Source organism: Anas acuta, chromosome 3 (assembly GCF_963932015.1).
Source record: "Anas acuta chromosome 3, bAnaAcu1.1, whole genome shotgun sequence".
In the NCBI taxonomy this organism is placed as follows: Eukaryota; Metazoa; Chordata; class Aves; order Anseriformes; family Anatidae; genus Anas; species Anas acuta.
The window spans coordinates 51,036,142-51,051,785 of NC_088981.1; the positions used below are offsets into that span (position 1 = coordinate 51,036,142).

The following is a 15,644-nucleotide window of genomic DNA, read 5'->3' on the forward strand; positions in this document are numbered from 1 at the left end:
ACTCTCAGGCTGTTGGGATTTATGGATTCATTTTCAACTTGGCAGCGAGAGCTGGACTCAAATGCATCTCAGCAGAGACACCAAATGGCAACAGCCGTCTATAGTGTCTGCACAAGAGGTACCTATTCCTTTCTGTTAGCAATTTCTTCCCTTACCTCTCAAGCCAGAAAGTGATCCTACTGTCTTGGAGAGTATAAAAGACTGCAGCAGAAGGTCCTGAGTCCCACATGCTTGCTCAGTGGCAAAATAACAAAACGGTTTGTGCTTGTTGTGGGCTTTTTGCCAAGGGCAGAGTTCCTCTGCAGCACTCAATGACATAACGCTGCTGCTGCTCTGCCCTTGAAACACAAACTTCATGAGAAAAATCCCTCTGAGTGGATGAGCCAAGAGAAATCAAGTTCTGTTTAGCACCGAAGTCTGATTTATTTTCTCAGACGCTTTCTCAGTAGAATGCACATTCTAAGTATTTTACTGAAAGATTTCTTAGTGACTATAGCAGTAATGAATGCAAAATAAATTATTAAACCTAAGAGAGAGGTTCTGAACAAGCAGCAAATTCCAGTGCATTCTCAAAGGAAAAGGAGAAAAGCTTACACATGTGTTGCCAGCAAGCCAAGGGCACTGTATAAAGGCATCATGCCATTTTTTCTATGCTTTAAATGCTTTCTGTATTGAAACAGGTAACCTATCCTCCGTTCCAGACATAAAAACAAATGTTGGCACTGCAGCAGGCTATAACCATACTTATCGCATGTGTATTTTCTGAATGTTGTCATTTGGAACTTGCTGTTTGAGCATGTGGGAAAGGCATTTATCCACTCTGTATGGCACTTTTTGAGTGTGCCAATGTGTAAGCAGGTAGCTTGGAAAGCTCTGGTGCAGGTTGTGAGGCAATGCAGTGAGCCTGTCTGGTCACTTTAATGTGTTAAAAGCAGTGTGTGCATATCTTATGGCAACTAACAATGGCTTTAGAACTTAAATACTTTCCAAAGTAGTTCACAGGATGCTTTTTCCATAGTTTTGGTTTAACATCAGTTCTAATCTGTGTGCATTTTCCAGTGGATATCTTGTAAGCTGTTCTGATGATCCAAAACTTATTATCTGAATGAGGTAACTTATTAAAAAAAAATAACTATTAAAATGACTATATCTAGTGGAAAATAACATGAGGAAAAAGCTATAATTATTTCTTAACAGAGTCAACCACCGTATGACCACAAGCAATTCAGCTGATACAGTTTGCTTATTTCTGCACTAGTTTGCTGATGAGTCTTTAAACAAATAAAAAAATAAAAAGGTGCTGGTGGTTTCCAGAAGGAAATAGGTTAAAGTAGCACCACATTCAAGATGAATCATTTGATAGTTGATAGTGATACTAAGGGTAAATTACTTCTCCTTGGTCACCTTTTCAAAAACAAGAGAACTCAGCAAGATCTGTTTAATTTCTGTTTAATTCTTGTACTTCTGAGAAGAACCTAACCTAGAGTGTAGGGCCACATAGAGTGCAGAGATTCTGTAAATCCCACTTGAGTATTAGACCTAATTATCCATCAGTGCTAAAAGGAATGGTATAAAAAACATTTTTTAAAAAAGGCAAGCAAACAAACATATTCAGAGCAAAGTGTTCTAGGTGATCATTTTATAATGTGCTAAATAATTTTTAAAACATGTCATACTGACATACTCAAACTTTGGTAAAATGCCAAAAACTTTCAGGATCAACCTTAACATTTGAATTATACCCTAAAGAAGTCAGTGGAATAATGCAGAGATTAGCAGCTTTACAGCTTACTGAAAATTGAACGTCCCAGCAGAACACAGTTTAAATGTTTGTAATCATAAATCATCTGTATAATAGCATTATGGGACCACATTTGGTAATTAAGGGTTAATTCAACAACAGTTTTCTTGTTCACTAGAACAGAGGCCCTTTAAAGTTGTTGTTTTTTTTCCTCCTTGCTATTGTCTGTGTTAACTCAAATAAGAAGAAACAGCCCAGAGCCTTCAGTCCACAGCAGGACTTATATTAACAATGACTTCCCTGACTTGATTTATGTTGTGCTTGAGCCCTGAGAAATATACCTGCAGCTGTTTCCAAGAGCTTGGAGTCTCTCCACAACTCCTACTAGTAACCTTATGGGTTCACAGCATTGGTTCATAAACGCTAGCTGCTTCTTTTAAAGCTCACAGATGCAGGGCTGCGCCCGTAGGACAGGGTTGCTTTAGTGATTAAAGCCATCAGGCCCTGACGTGGACCTGAAGATGCCTTCTAGCAGAGAGCACAGCCGCATGTTAGGAGAAATATGCCAAATTACTTTTTCTGCTAGTCAGGATAGGTCTGTGAGGAGCCCTTTAATGAGACCCATGGAGAATCTCTCTTTCATGGTAGTTGACCAGGACTTTAAGACTTTGAAAACATGTCTAGTGTTTCAAGGAATTAACAAGGAGCTACACCAGCCTAAAAAACAGGCCAGGGGGAGGTTCACCCAAGTCAGTTCCTTACTGACTTGGGAGGTTCACCCAAGTATTCACTTCCAAGGAAGGTGAAGGCTGTGAACCCCACTGCTGTGAACCACAACAGTTGCCTTGACTTGATACCCCGTGCACCATAGCTGGTCGAGGCTTGGATGCGCGCTACTTGAACAGCCATAAGCCCTTTAACAACACAGACAACCCTCAGAACAGCAGCTCTGCATTTGCCGGGAAGCTTAACCTGGAGTTTTCACAAGTTCCTGTGTCTTTGAATGAGTAAAGTCAAACTAGCCATGTCCTTGATGTCGGGGTACAAGGCCATGACTCGGTTCACCTCAGCGCAGGAGAACATGGTGCACAGCTCCCTGTGGATGCTGGCTGGCTGGGCGCAAGGAGGTCGTGCAGCGGGGGGCGGCCAGTAGCTGCAGTAAGCAGCATCGGGGTAAGCGTAGGCTTTCTGGAAGAAGCTGAGCCCACTGCTGGCTTCCAGCAGCAGGGACTGGCTGGGGAAGCAGCGGCGGGGCAATGCAGACCGCTCGCCGTACCCCTGCAGCAGCCCAGCTGGAGACATGGTGGAGGGAGGCAGGAGGTGCTGCTGCCGCTGTGCTTGTAGGGCCGGGCTGTGCTGAGGCCTGCCGGGGAGGCAGCGGCTGCTGGGCTCCTGTGGGCTCTCCTGGGGCCAGCGGTGCTCCAGGTGCCTCCAGACACAGTCCGAGGGGTGGTGGTGGTGGAGCAGGAAGGGGCCGTGCCCGAGGCCACAGCAGCCCCGCGGGCTGTCGGCCACCTCTCGGTCCTGGGGGGCGCGGGCTGGCCCGGCTCCACCAAACGCCTCCTCACTGATGGAGAGCGCCGACAGCTCCTCCACGAGGGCTCCTCCATCCCTCAGGGCCTCGGGCAGCCTCTGGTCCTGCTCCAGGGCAGGGTCGGGACCGAGGGCCCAGGCGTCAGCCAGCCGCGGGCGGTAGCTGCCTGGGGACCAAGCCGTGTAGCAGCAGGGCCCCACACCGCTGTTGGCTCCCTGCAGCGTTTCTGTGCCGGTGGCAGGGGGCACGGGATCGCTGCCTGTCCAGCACGGAGAGTGGGTGCATGGCTCCTCCTCCTTCCCCAGGCCGCCAGGCACCTTGATCTTGGCTCGGAGCTCATCAGCGACCGACAGCTGAGCTTGGTGTGGCCTCTCCGGGTGGTAGAACTTGCATTTATTGCCATAGGTGCATTTCTTACCTGAAAGAATTAAAAATATATATATCAAATAGGAGATTGTTACCAGTGCCAGCATCAATTCGCGTACCCAGGACTTCTCCCCAGCGCTTTGCGGCCACAAGGCTGGGGCGAGCTCCAGAAGCACAGCGGGGAAGTGCCACTTTCCCACATGCCACTTTTGACCCCCAGATTTACATGCTGCCGACCGAAATAGCAGGCTGCAGCAGCGGAAGGAAGTTTCTGCGTGAAGTGTGATGTTGGTCTGTGTTCTGGTTGCTGCACTCGAGGGGCTGGGAAACCTACTGCTACAGAAAGCAGCTTTGAAAAACGGTGTGCGGAGATCTACCTCCGAATTTCAGGAAAGCTGTCCTGCAGTGGGAGCACCACATGCCTGAGCAGCCTCATCCCCATCTTCTACCACACTGAGGGTGAAGTAGGGAGTGCAGGCACCCCCCACAGCAAGGGAGCAAGGCCCTGGAGAAGCATAAAGGAACCCACCGTAGGGGCAAGGTTGCCACGTTGGTTCGGGAAGCACGGGCTTTTTGCTGAGGAAATTATTAAGGGTGGGTCCGTGCCGGCCTAGGGGGTCATCAGGAGGCATAAACCTGAAAAAGGAGAAGTCACAGGAATAACAGAAGTAACCTGAATGCTGCCACAGCTTGCTGCACAAGCTCGGGGCAGGACAAGCTTGTGATGCTTTCACAGCCTGGCCTCCAGGAGCTGCATTATCCCTCCTGCTTGCTGAGCCAACAGTGCTTCACCTCCACATTAGCTGCTGTTTTCATTTCCTAATAACTTCAAACAACTGGAAAGATACTGGGGCTTGGCACAGCCCTGGCCTGGCAGCAGCCCCAGATGTCACAGTATCACTTCCTTTTTCTTCCGAAACAGCAGCAAATGCCTCTGTAGTCCCTCCACCCAGCTCCTTTCCACAACAAATCCACTTTTTTTTTTTTTTTTTTTTAAAAAAAAAAAAGGAGAATGGGGTCTGAAGCCACTCCTTAATTGGGAGCTACAGTTCATAGTATCCATCCAGTGCAACGAACATGCCCAGCGTTTTCGAGGGTTCAGGAAAGCCTTGGTGCTAACAAGGCCTGCAAAGTGCTCAGACAAACTGTTTACTCATCTATGCCAGCACCTGAATGCAATGCTTCAGGGAGAAAACCAATTCATATACCTCTGATCTGAATGAACCCTCACTCCACCACACTTCCCACTGCACAAAGGAGGTCGGGAGCAAGGGGGAGGCAAGGAGATTGTTTATCCACAGGATGGGACTGAAACCTCCACCTTCAAGCTGCTGTTTTATTTAAGAGACTCCCAAAACTGTGTACAAAGTTTGTACAAACTGTGCAAACCAAGGAGCACACAGCTCAGGCTCATGAACACAGCACCGGTGTGTCAACCAAGACTTTCCCCAGCAAGGATACTCAAGGGGCCAGAGACCAGTTTCTCCTTTCTCTTCTATCAGAAAGTTACGATCATAAAAGCACAGGAAGAAGTATTTCCTGCCCCGTAGGGGAATCAAAAAAAAAAAAAATGTAGCCAGCCTCCCCTCTCTGATTTAATTCAGTTACACTGCTAGGAAATAGAACTGAACACGTTCTAGGTGTTGGGTGAACGCCCCAATTTGGATTGGCGAGAAGCAAAGCTGGTCATTAATATTGCCATTTACATAGAGAGGTTCACTGAGGAGTGACATGGGGTTTTACAACCAAAGCTGAGGGAGCAGGAACTAAGGAAATGAGATAAGAAAAGTTGTGATAAATTCCTTTCCCAACAGGGTTCACATAAACCAGTGCTAGCCAGAGGTGCAGCAATGTTTGAGCTGTCTTGGCCCATAATGTTTAAATTACGGATTGTTCAACAACAAACAGCAATGTTCCCTTACCTGTTACTGACAAACGAGTACATGAGCAGCCGCTGCTCGATAAACCACTTCCACTCTGGGTTTTCATTCTGGAGATCCCGATAGTGGTCGTTGGAGACAATGACTCCATCTTTCTCATAAGCAACTTTCACGATGTAGCGATCATCGTAGCAAACCACCCTCTTGCCTTTCACCTTCCGAGAGGGGGTGTACACAAGGATCGACTGCTTCTCAAGCTCTTCGAGAATGTGCTGATCTGGTGGGGTGGTTGGCAGAAGGAGAAGGGGAAAAAAGGAATAAAAAATAAATAAATCAATTAATGGTGACCTGATATCAGTCATGCTAGAAACCTACAGGAATCTAGAGATGTTTCAGCACTGCAGGCAACCTGAAACGGTGTGATTTTAGGTGCAGTGGTACCTAGTGGTTGTTTGGCAGTTTACAAAATTAAGTATTTTATAAACGCATCAGCTCATAAAATTTGAGGTGCCTTTTATTGATTTTTATGTCTTAACCATTAAAGGATGCTGAACCCCTGTAGTTCCCTTTTTACCCCAGTAGATGCTAGGAAGCTCATAACCAGCCCCAGTGTGAGTATCACTGGGAGATAAGATGTGCCTGATAAAATCAATAAATTCTCTGCCACTGAGCACACTCTGACTTCTTGCTATTCCTGCCTCGCAGAGAGGTGGGCTGCTAGCCTTCTCAGCTGTAGACATCAAGCTGCAGGCACACATCTTGCTGATCTATTTCTGTACAGTCTACATCTCCATCACAGACCTCAGCTGATGCGCTTTCTTCTCCTGGTTGAGGAACCCGTGCAGCCCCTGTGTCAGGGTAAGAGGCTAACTGATAGACTGAGAGCAGTTGTGCAACACTGAACACGTTTTGGACATTGACGCTTCTGGATAACATGTGAAACATAACTACTCAGAAACAATCTCACTGCTTACTGGCTGGCGTACAAGCTCTGCAGTCCTGTTGTGAGCTAACAAATTCATTATTCTTTAACTCAGCTGGCAGAAACTGGTGCTTTCGAAGCAGAAGGTTTCTAAGCACTGTAACAAAGCCCAGTCTTCAGTTTTACTTGCTAGCCAGGAGCATGTGGCAATAAATTGGTGACTAATGGAGATGGAGACCTTAGACACTGTTTGCACTGTGTGTTTACAGGGCAAAACCATACTGGATTCTTCACACCTCTGCCTCCAATCTGCACTTACTCATTGCCAAATTACACTTGGGATAGTGGCCTACCTGCAATGGGACTGTCTTGTCGAGGGGGCTCCTTTCTCCAGAGCGGGACAAAAACCTTGATGTAGGTGTGCCCCCTCTCTCGGAACCAGTCCACCGCCAGGCGGATCCCCCAGCAGGAAAAGACCTCTTTGTTCCCATGGCTTAAAAAGAAAACGAAATCGGAGGAGGATGGTGAGGCAAAGTTTTCAGGAAGCATACAGAGGTCTCTAACTGAATCAGTAACAAAAAGCAAAACACACAGCTTTTGTGTCGTTCACCAGTTTCCAAGAAAATAACCCTCCAGTCCTGAGCAAGCTATCCCGGTTGGACAGATCCAAATACCTCCTCCAGCAGGACCGCTTGTTATATGAAGAAGTTTGGATGCTTTAAGACAGAGATATTCCATCCCAGATTTCTATGACTTGCCTACTAACCAAATCTGTTGCTTTCAGCTGTATCTAGATGGGCTTGGACTTGTATCTAGATGGACTTTAGGACTAAAGTACCAGCAAGACCTTGACCTAAGTTGTGTCAGACCCTTCACGTGCCTTCTCTGATAATGGTTTGAGGATGGAGTTTCTTCCAGCATGTGCAGAAACCCGTGAGACTCTCTTGCATTAAACAAAATGTGGGGATTTCCTTCTGCGGTAACAGTGACACACAGACTTTCATGTGGCTGCAAGTGTGATTGCAGGTCATTCTGCTGCTGGCCTCTTCTGGAAACAGGAGTCAAAATACAGACAAAAAAAAACTGCAAGAGGCAGGATCAGAAATATTGGGAATCTTACCCAGGACACCCAAAAAGGGACAAGCCCTCAGCTGGGATGGCCAAGTATGCCTCTGGCCCATCTTTATCTTGCCCAAGTTGGTAGATTTTGTCTTCATTGCACAAAGAGGTAGGAAACCCCCAGGATGTGCACTGTAGCAGATGCAGGCAAAGTGGGTTCTGGACAGTTATCCGTGTTCAGAGCAAGACACAGAAAGCATGCCCAGGGCAAATAGATAGGGGTCATATCCTTCCTAAGTCTCTTTCCCCTTTGGAAAGTTCATACTATGTGTCTGTTATCTAAAATTTGACTATAGTGCAGTGCACGTGTAAAGGAAGGCAATTTGTTGATTGTTTCTCCACAAGGGAACAAAAATAAACTCTTCACAAAGGTCCTGAAAGGGATAGACACCCCAGCAGTATCTACAGAAACCTCATCCTTGTACTTTGAGCTTTCTGGATAACATCACCACAATCTCACTCCTGCTTTCCCCTCTGTGAAACGTGGATGTAAATGACTCTCACACTCCGTTACTACACCTACCTGCAGTGATTGACCAGCTGAAGAAGATGCCACAGTCCTAGAGGCCTTTTTCCTCCCCAGCCCCCAGAAATTCAAGTCCAGATTCTGCTTATATCAACCTTATAGCCATGTTTTATATATAATGGAAGTTACACTACTGAAATAGTGACCACAAATCAGAAATGGTACAGTTGGGAGGATAAAATCTGGTTGTCTTTTAATAGAAATCCAGGCAATGGAAATTCTTACAAAAAAGAAAAAGAAAAAAGAAAAAAAGAGTCTATACTGTGAGCTGAAGTGCTCAATGTATATAATCTCTATTCTAGAACAAGTTTGGTTTGGTTTTCATGGTTAGGGTCTGCCAAGAACAGACTGAAAGTCACTTGGGCAGGTGAATTAGAAGTTCAGGTGACTTTCTAATGACTGCCTTGAAGCATCAAGATCCAGCATTGCTTACCTCTGATAACCATGTACAGCCTAAGGAAGGGAATTTAAGAGCCTAATGCCGGACTCAGCTGAAGGCAAGCTTACTTTCCATTCAGTCTGTGGATAGGCTGCCTGGTGACTGCCAAATCTTCCAATTGCTTTATTACCTCGGGGCACATCAATTTTTTTCAAAACCTTGCACCCCACAACAGGCCCTTGGTGCTAAGTCTGAAGTGCTCCAGAAGCACCAGTCCCAAGATGGGAATACAAAGGCTCGAGATGTTTTTCTCCACAGAGGCAAGTCCTTCTCCAAGCCTCAACATTTTAATAGCTCCATCCCTAAGCTGCTGCTTCTCCTGCACTTTTACTGGTGATGGTGTTGGTGATGATGTTCTTCCAGCAAGCAAACCTAATGTCCCTTTTCCCTGACTATGCTGCAAACATCCCCTCTCCATCTGACAGCAGCAGACCAGAAAAATTGAAATGGGGTTACCAAAAGCACTCACCAAGCCCATCCCATTATCCAAAGGCAAATGTCATCCAGCTCCACTTTGGAAAGACATCCAGGACAGGAAAGCAGCTCTCTCCAGGCTGCATCAGGTCGGTATGAGCTGACAAGCTGTGGAGTCTTCTCCACTCTGCCAAGTAGCCCTTAACTTTATCGAGGCAGAGTCGGGGGATGTCTGAGAGGAGCTGTAAAACCTTCGCCTTTTTGAAACTGGGAACTACTGCACATTCCTCTAATTCCTTTTCCATGAAAGAAAAAGAATCCATGGCAAAACACCAGCATTCAGGAATCTAGGCAGGCAAACAGCTCTCTGCCTTGCATCTTGGAAGCTATTCTTAAAAAGAGTTAAGTTTCACGTGCTGGAAGCACGGGTGGCTTTTGGAAAACCATTTTGGTGGGCATGTGGTCAATGTGGCAAGGCTGCAGCTGCTGCTGCCTTACAGACAGCACTGTTCCCTGCTCTGTCCCACTCTGCCCGCTCCAAAAACCCTGGGACATCAGCAAGGACACGGCTGTGCCGGCAGAACCGAGCCAGCCACAGGTATCCCTGCTCCTAAAATGACAACAGGGTGGGTGCCCTGCTCAGCTGCTCCGCCTCAGCTGGTGCTCATTTATTTCACACAGAGACAGAAGGACCCCTAAGGAGGGTGTAGGGTGAAAATGCAAACAGACCGGAGACCCTAGGACAGCTGTTGGGTATTCCTCCCTACTTGTGGGCTTCCCCGAGGATCCCCTTGCTTTCGGGAGGGATTTCTCCCTTCATCCAGAAGATGGCACAACTTGCTTAGCCTCCAGAACCACCTGCTCTGCATGTGTCCCTTTTGCCCTCTAACTAGGGGGGCTGTGGTCTCACCTCACCTCACCCCGGGGTGACCAGAGCAGGAAGCCCTCCTCTGCTCTGCTCAGAGGTGCACGGACGGGCTTGGCCCCACAGAGAGGAAAGGGAGGCCAAGGGGAAGGGGTGGTGGATGGTCAGGGTGTCCCAGCACCTCTGACAGCTCGCACTGCTCGGAGGAATGAACAGAGGCCAACACACTGCTGCCCCTGGCCTGCCCATCCACAGGGAAATGCCAGCCTCTGCAGCACTGAGAGTGCTTTTACGGTGTCAGGACGCTACCTAGGAAATATAACTGGCCAGCATGGGCTGCTATCACGTTTCCCAGAAACAGAATGAATTAAGGAAGAAATAAGACTATTTAATACAAAAGTCAATTATCATTTTCCTGCTATTTCTACAAAATGTGGCCAAACCAAAAATAAATTATATATATATATATAAATCAAGCCAGGAACTTTGTTGGTATTTAGTTGTAAGTGAAGACAATACAGCTTTGATGCTTTGATTTCATTAGGGACCACAGCCACCTGTCTTCAATTTTCCCTCTACTTCCTAAGTAAGTGGGGCTGTTCTGTCCTCCTAGAAATCCTAGGTACTCATCCGGAAAGGTAGGGAAACATGGGTGGGGAGCTAAAGGGGAAAGAGCTGCTGAATCACGCTGACATTACCTTATGAAAGGTCAAAATGCGGAGAAAGCCAGTGACTACGTTAGGTGTATGTATCTATGGGCTTAGAGACAGAAGGTGCCTCAGCCAAAGCAGAGGAATAAGCAGTGCTTCGTATATTATACGCCAAATACTTTAATGCACCCCTCACCTGGAAAAAACACGCTTCAAGCCAGCAGCTTTACAATTCAAAAGCCACTGAGGAAGGGAGATCCCTTTCAATAAGCACGGCTTACCTCATCGCGACATTGCTGCCGTCGATCACAATGGGTCTCAAGTGACTGGAGGAATCACTTTCATCTCCCCCAAGCCACTGTGACACCGGAGAAGTGCTGCAGGACCCCCGGGCAATGAGCTTTGGCGGGGTGGGCTGAGCCTGGCTCTCCAGAGCCTGGGGTTTGCTCCCCATCCGAATCAGCTCTTTCAGCACGTCGTCCTCCAGGGCCTCTTGGCCCAGGTTCTCCAGCACTTTGCAGATGTCCTGCTTGCTGTAGCCCAGCTTGCAGAAGAAGTCCAGCTTGCTGTGGTGTACCTCCATCCCCGCTGCAGGAGCTCCCCTGGAGCGCGGTGGCGGTGGGTTGCTAGAAGCGGCCAGCGCCATCCCAGCGGGCATCGACACTCCTCCCAAACGCAGCGCTGCCGTCCTCCCGGCCTTGTCCCGCAGGCATCAGCTTCAGGTGGGAGAAAGACAAAAAAAACAAAGCACAAGTGTTAAGGAGGAAGGCACAAGCTCAGCAGGGTGCCTAGCTGCTTAGCTGTCCCCTCTGCAGGAGCCGTCCCAGGCTTCTCTCAGCGTTTAAGCATTTTTCTGTCCCGCTCCTATTTATGCAGCGGCGACGTGTTCCACGCAACGTGGGTCGGCCCCCGGGCGTTATGTCAGACAGGTGTCATCCTGCTGCACGAGCCTGTCGCACACGGTCACCCTGCATGCGTGAAGTTTGTTCTTCGGACTTATCTGACAGGATATGATATAAAAGGCAGTGCACCCGGGGATTTTCAATGTGCTCAGTGTGGTTAACGAGCCGCAGATAAAAATCTAGCGAATGCTGTTGGATGGTCTCGGATGCCATGGCAACTTGACATGCACAGCAAATCTCACCCAGCGATTTAAGGAAACACATTATTTGCAAAGTAACCGGGAACTCTGCACTTCTCCATAGGGCTGTGTTTCCTAGTATATACCCGAGCGCATGCAGACAGCCCTCCTGAAAGCCCATCACTCATCCGCTCCGGTGATGCCTGAGCTAACATTTTCCTGTTGTTTTCTATTTCAGCGAGGGTTTTCACATTCGGAGAAGCGGCTTGTTTTTTGAAAGCTGTCATCAGCGGTGGTTGGAAGCAATCTGAAAAGTAGTTTCAATTTCACTTAGATTTATTGTCGAGAGAAGCGGCTAATTCAGAAATGAGTGTGCCGATGCAGCAGAAAGCTGCCTCCAGCTTCTCCAGAACTTCGCTGTTTACATTTCTGCGCTGCCCCGTAAACGAAAGCGACAGGCAGCATAAGCAGCCGTGGCCAGAAGGACTTCAACTTAGCAAGCAAAACGAGACAAGGGCACACGTGGGGACTACTCAAACACCAGGCCGAATGCTCTCGGCTACATTTGGCACGCTTGTGCTGATGCTTCCCTCATCACATCGCTGTGGTTGTTGGTGATACCAGAATCACAGCCAGTTCCCCCACCCATGTGTAGGACATGAGTGCGGCCGTCTCCCTTTCCCTGCAGCTCTCTCAGCATCGTCACTGATGGGAGAACACGTGCGGGCTGCTCACATTAAGATGCAAAGTGCACGGGGGTGAAAATGCAGCACACTGGAGCTGTGAGCAAGGCGTTCATCCTGGGAAGGAGGCAGCTCCAGGGCCACTGCAGCCCATCAGCAGTTTGCTCTGTGATGGTACAAGCCAAGGATAACAGCCTCGTCGTGGCCAGCAAATGGCCCAGCACTATCCAACCAAACAACCACCTTCTGGGCTGGATGTAGCACCCCCATCCACTCCCCTTCCCAGCCCGATCTGGCCCCTCCGGGAACTCAGAAGCTGAAATGCTCTGGAGGAGGAGATGGAGCCACCAGGAAGGCGCCGATGGGAGGGCAGTGTGACGGCAGCTCCTCCCCAAGGCACTGAAAGCCCTTCCCAGGGTGGTGGAAGAGAAATCTGCACTGGGCTCAGTTAATTTAAAACTGATTAGTATTTGTTCAGCCAGGAACAGGAAAACCCGATAATTAGTTGGTAACCATACCTCGTACAACTTTGACCTTTACATCCCTACGTAGCGTTTTAACTGTCAGGTAGTTTTCTGCAGAAGAAGTCCTGAGCTATTCAAGTGATGAACAGCATCAGCAAAACAGAAAATACCTTGATCGTGTCACATACATGAGGGGAACGCAGTTAGCACATGTACTTTCCCATCTAAACAATAGGAAGCATTTATTTTAGCTGGCGGACTTGACAGGCTTTCCTTACAGTGCGGCACACTTTACCTCTAATCCATGTTTTCAATTCCTGTCCTAAAGATAAAAATGAATTTCCCTGCTTTTTCAGTACTGAGATGACTTCTCAGCCTTGAAATAACTGCTCACTGAGCTGAAGTACAGAGATACAACTTCGTGCATGAAAATAGCCCAGGCTGTCACGGCTGGCTGGGCAGCGTACCGAGCCCAGCTTTCAGGTGTGCAGCCAGCGGCTCTGAGCACGCTGTCAAGTTGACACGTGCTCCCCCATTTGTTTTGATGCCTGGATTGTCTGAATAATTTATCATAAATGAAAAACTGAAATTATCATCTGCCCTCAGGTCAAAAAGAAAATAGTCAAGGCATATTTTAATGGCCATGGCTGGTATTTTTTAATGCTGTGTTTCCATGCACCCTGCTGGGTACCGTTGGCACCAGCGCAATTTCCCACGTTAGCATCACGTCGTGTCCTGCGTGTTGGTCCTGGATCTCACCAGAAGGGAGGCAGGACTCCCCCGGGCAGCTCTGCAGCTGCAGCAGGGGCAGTGACCACGGCTGCCTCCCGCACACACCGCGCAGCCCCACGCTCGCGAGGGCTGCTCACCAGCACGGCCCTCCTGCCCACACCGGGTTTTCTGCAGAGGTAACCACTGCGCTCCTGCTACTGCCTGGCCAGATGCTGAAGGTGAGTAATAGCACGACTGCAGGGTTTTCACCGCAGAATCAGCGCGTTTGAAGCCCTGAGATGAAAGTCTCGGTCACGGCTCACGCTGCGCCCTCGGTCACCCTCCGAAAGGGAGACCTGGCGGACAATAAAATCTCCAGCTTACACTTGGGTAAGCAATCAGGAGCGTGCCCAAGTCCAAGAGGCCAGCTGGCTGCCACAGCCAGTGCAAAAAGATATGATGAGAAGGAGCCCTGCACCGCAGAGCCCAGCTTTCCCTATCGCACAAACAGGTTGTAAAATCTGATTTATGAACTTTCTGACCTTCATTTCCAAGCTGCTTAGATTTCCTCCTGCCACCTTTCCCAGCCCTCTGCAGCCCCCGTTGGGAAGCTGCTCTTGTTTTTCCCTCTGCCTATAACCACTCTTCTCGCTTCCAGGCTAAATTTACCCAGGGGCGCTCCTCTCCTGCTGTGGGGTTGTGCCCCGCTAACACGCGGGCTGGGCTGCCTCCTCTTCCCCCTCGGTCCCCGAGAGTCACCCTGCAAAGTGCCTGCACCAGCCAGCTCCTTGGGCACTGCCCTGAGCTTTTTCTTCTCTGAACAAAGTGGGTTGCTCAACTTTCAGATAAATAAGCATTTTCTACTTTCACAAATCAGAGATGCACATAAACTCTCAGCAACACGACTAGATGACTACAGGAAGGCTTGCCTTTTTCTTCCCCACCCTCTCTACCAGGTTTGCCAAACATAACAGCAGCAGCCACCCCTGGGAGCTGTACTCACGGCTGGTCCCACTCGCTCTGCACGTTACCTGTCCGAGCCCCAGTGTTATCGTCCCACCATCGGCAAGCCAGAAGCTGTTTTCAGGGGAGCACTGAGCCCACAAGGAAGTCAGCCAGTATTTAGAGCCTTTATGGCAAGGCTGATGTCAACTGAAAGCAAACAAGTGCAGTGAGCAGGTTGGAGCTCATTCTGTAGGAAGGTTTACTTCCTCATTTGGCTAGCTGATCCTTCATTTAACTGCACAGGTTGATAAACTTTCACTTCATTTTTTTCAAAAGGAAAAAAAAAAAAAACAGAGGTTCCCAACAACATATCTCTGTTCTGAGTCACAGGCAAAGATTAGTCAAGCCCTCGCTGGCAGGGATGCAGAGCACCCCAGCAGCCAGAACACGGCCCATGGATTAATTCTGGGTTACATGGGCAGTTTTCCATCAAGGATGCTTGACCAAGTCATCTCGACCTCCTCCCCCGATATCTGGCAAATCCCTGACCTCCAGAGACATCAGAGAAAAGAAATCGGTGTTTTTAGTAGCGCCTGGCACTGCAAAGCCTCATTCCAACACATCCACATCTGAGAGAGCTTCTTGTGATGCTACAGTAAAATAGATTTCAAAAAATAAATAAAGAAAGTAGCCCCTCCAACCCAGCCCAGCTCACTGGTGCCTGAACTAAGAGCCAGCTGTGGTGGCAGGCAGTGTGTCCACAGCCAGGACTGCCAGCCAGGCACTTCCCAGCAGGAACCTGGGGTTTTTCTCCCGCTGGCTCCTCAGCTCGCTGCAGGCAAGCCTGCCGAGACCTGCAGGGAGGCAGAGGGAGGGCGCAGGAGGCGAGGTGGGGATAAGCCTGGGACACCTCCGTGGCCACAGACAGCTCTGTGGGGTCCCCGCTCCCTGCCCGCTGGCTGTAGGGCAGGAGACAGGGTGGCTGAAAGCTCCGTGCCGGCACAGTGCTTAATGCCAAGGAGCGGGTGGCTGCGGGTCAGCCTTAGCAAGTGTCAGCAGGCCATGCGAAATAAAGGACTGGGTTTGACTCTAAAATGGTCTCAAAACCCTTTTGCTCACCAGCTCAGATAAACATTTGAGAGCCCCAGGCGGCGGATTCGTAGACATTTCCTCTCCCTGCTGCTTCCTTGTGCTGACGAGCACACCAAATTCTCCCGGTGCAAAGATTTATTGCTTCTTGATGGTGTTGTTACGTTCAATAGGGAAACGGATCCAGTGGGAGAGGCTTTCTGCGGGGAGGACCC

General features: G+C 48.9%; 1 protein-coding gene across 1 annotated transcript; it reads right to left on the minus strand.

Annotated features, from left to right (window-relative positions):
- Positions 1–1,433: 1,433 nt before the first annotated feature.
- Positions 1,434–11,114, minus strand: ZC3H12D (zinc finger CCCH-type containing 12D). The gene is made up of 5 exons (XM_068677062.1): positions 10,738–11,114; positions 6,797–6,936; positions 5,564–5,798; positions 4,171–4,277; positions 1,434–3,693 (listed from the first exon to the last, which is right to left on the minus strand). The coding sequence occupies exons 1-5, from the start codon at positions 11,112–11,114 to the stop codon at positions 2,723–2,725; spliced, it is 1,830 nt and encodes a 609-aa protein (XP_068533163.1). The 3' UTR covers positions 1,434–2,722.
- Positions 11,115–15,644: the final 4,530 nt, after the last annotated feature.

Bases quoted from the DNA above. Each gene is read 5' to 3' on its own strand.
- ZC3H12D (XM_068677062.1), bottom strand. From the start codon at position 11,114: ATGCCCGCTGGGATGGCGCTGGCCGCTTCTAGCAACCCACCGCCACCG. The intron at 5,799-6,796 runs GTAGGCCACTAT...CCACCCCACCAG, and splicing joins ACAAGACAGTCCCATTGCAG to ATCAGCACATTCTCGAAGAG. The intron at 3,694-4,170 runs GTGGGTTCCTTT...TAATTCTTTCAG, and splicing joins GTGGCAACCTTGCCCCTACG to GTAAGAAATGCACCTATGGC.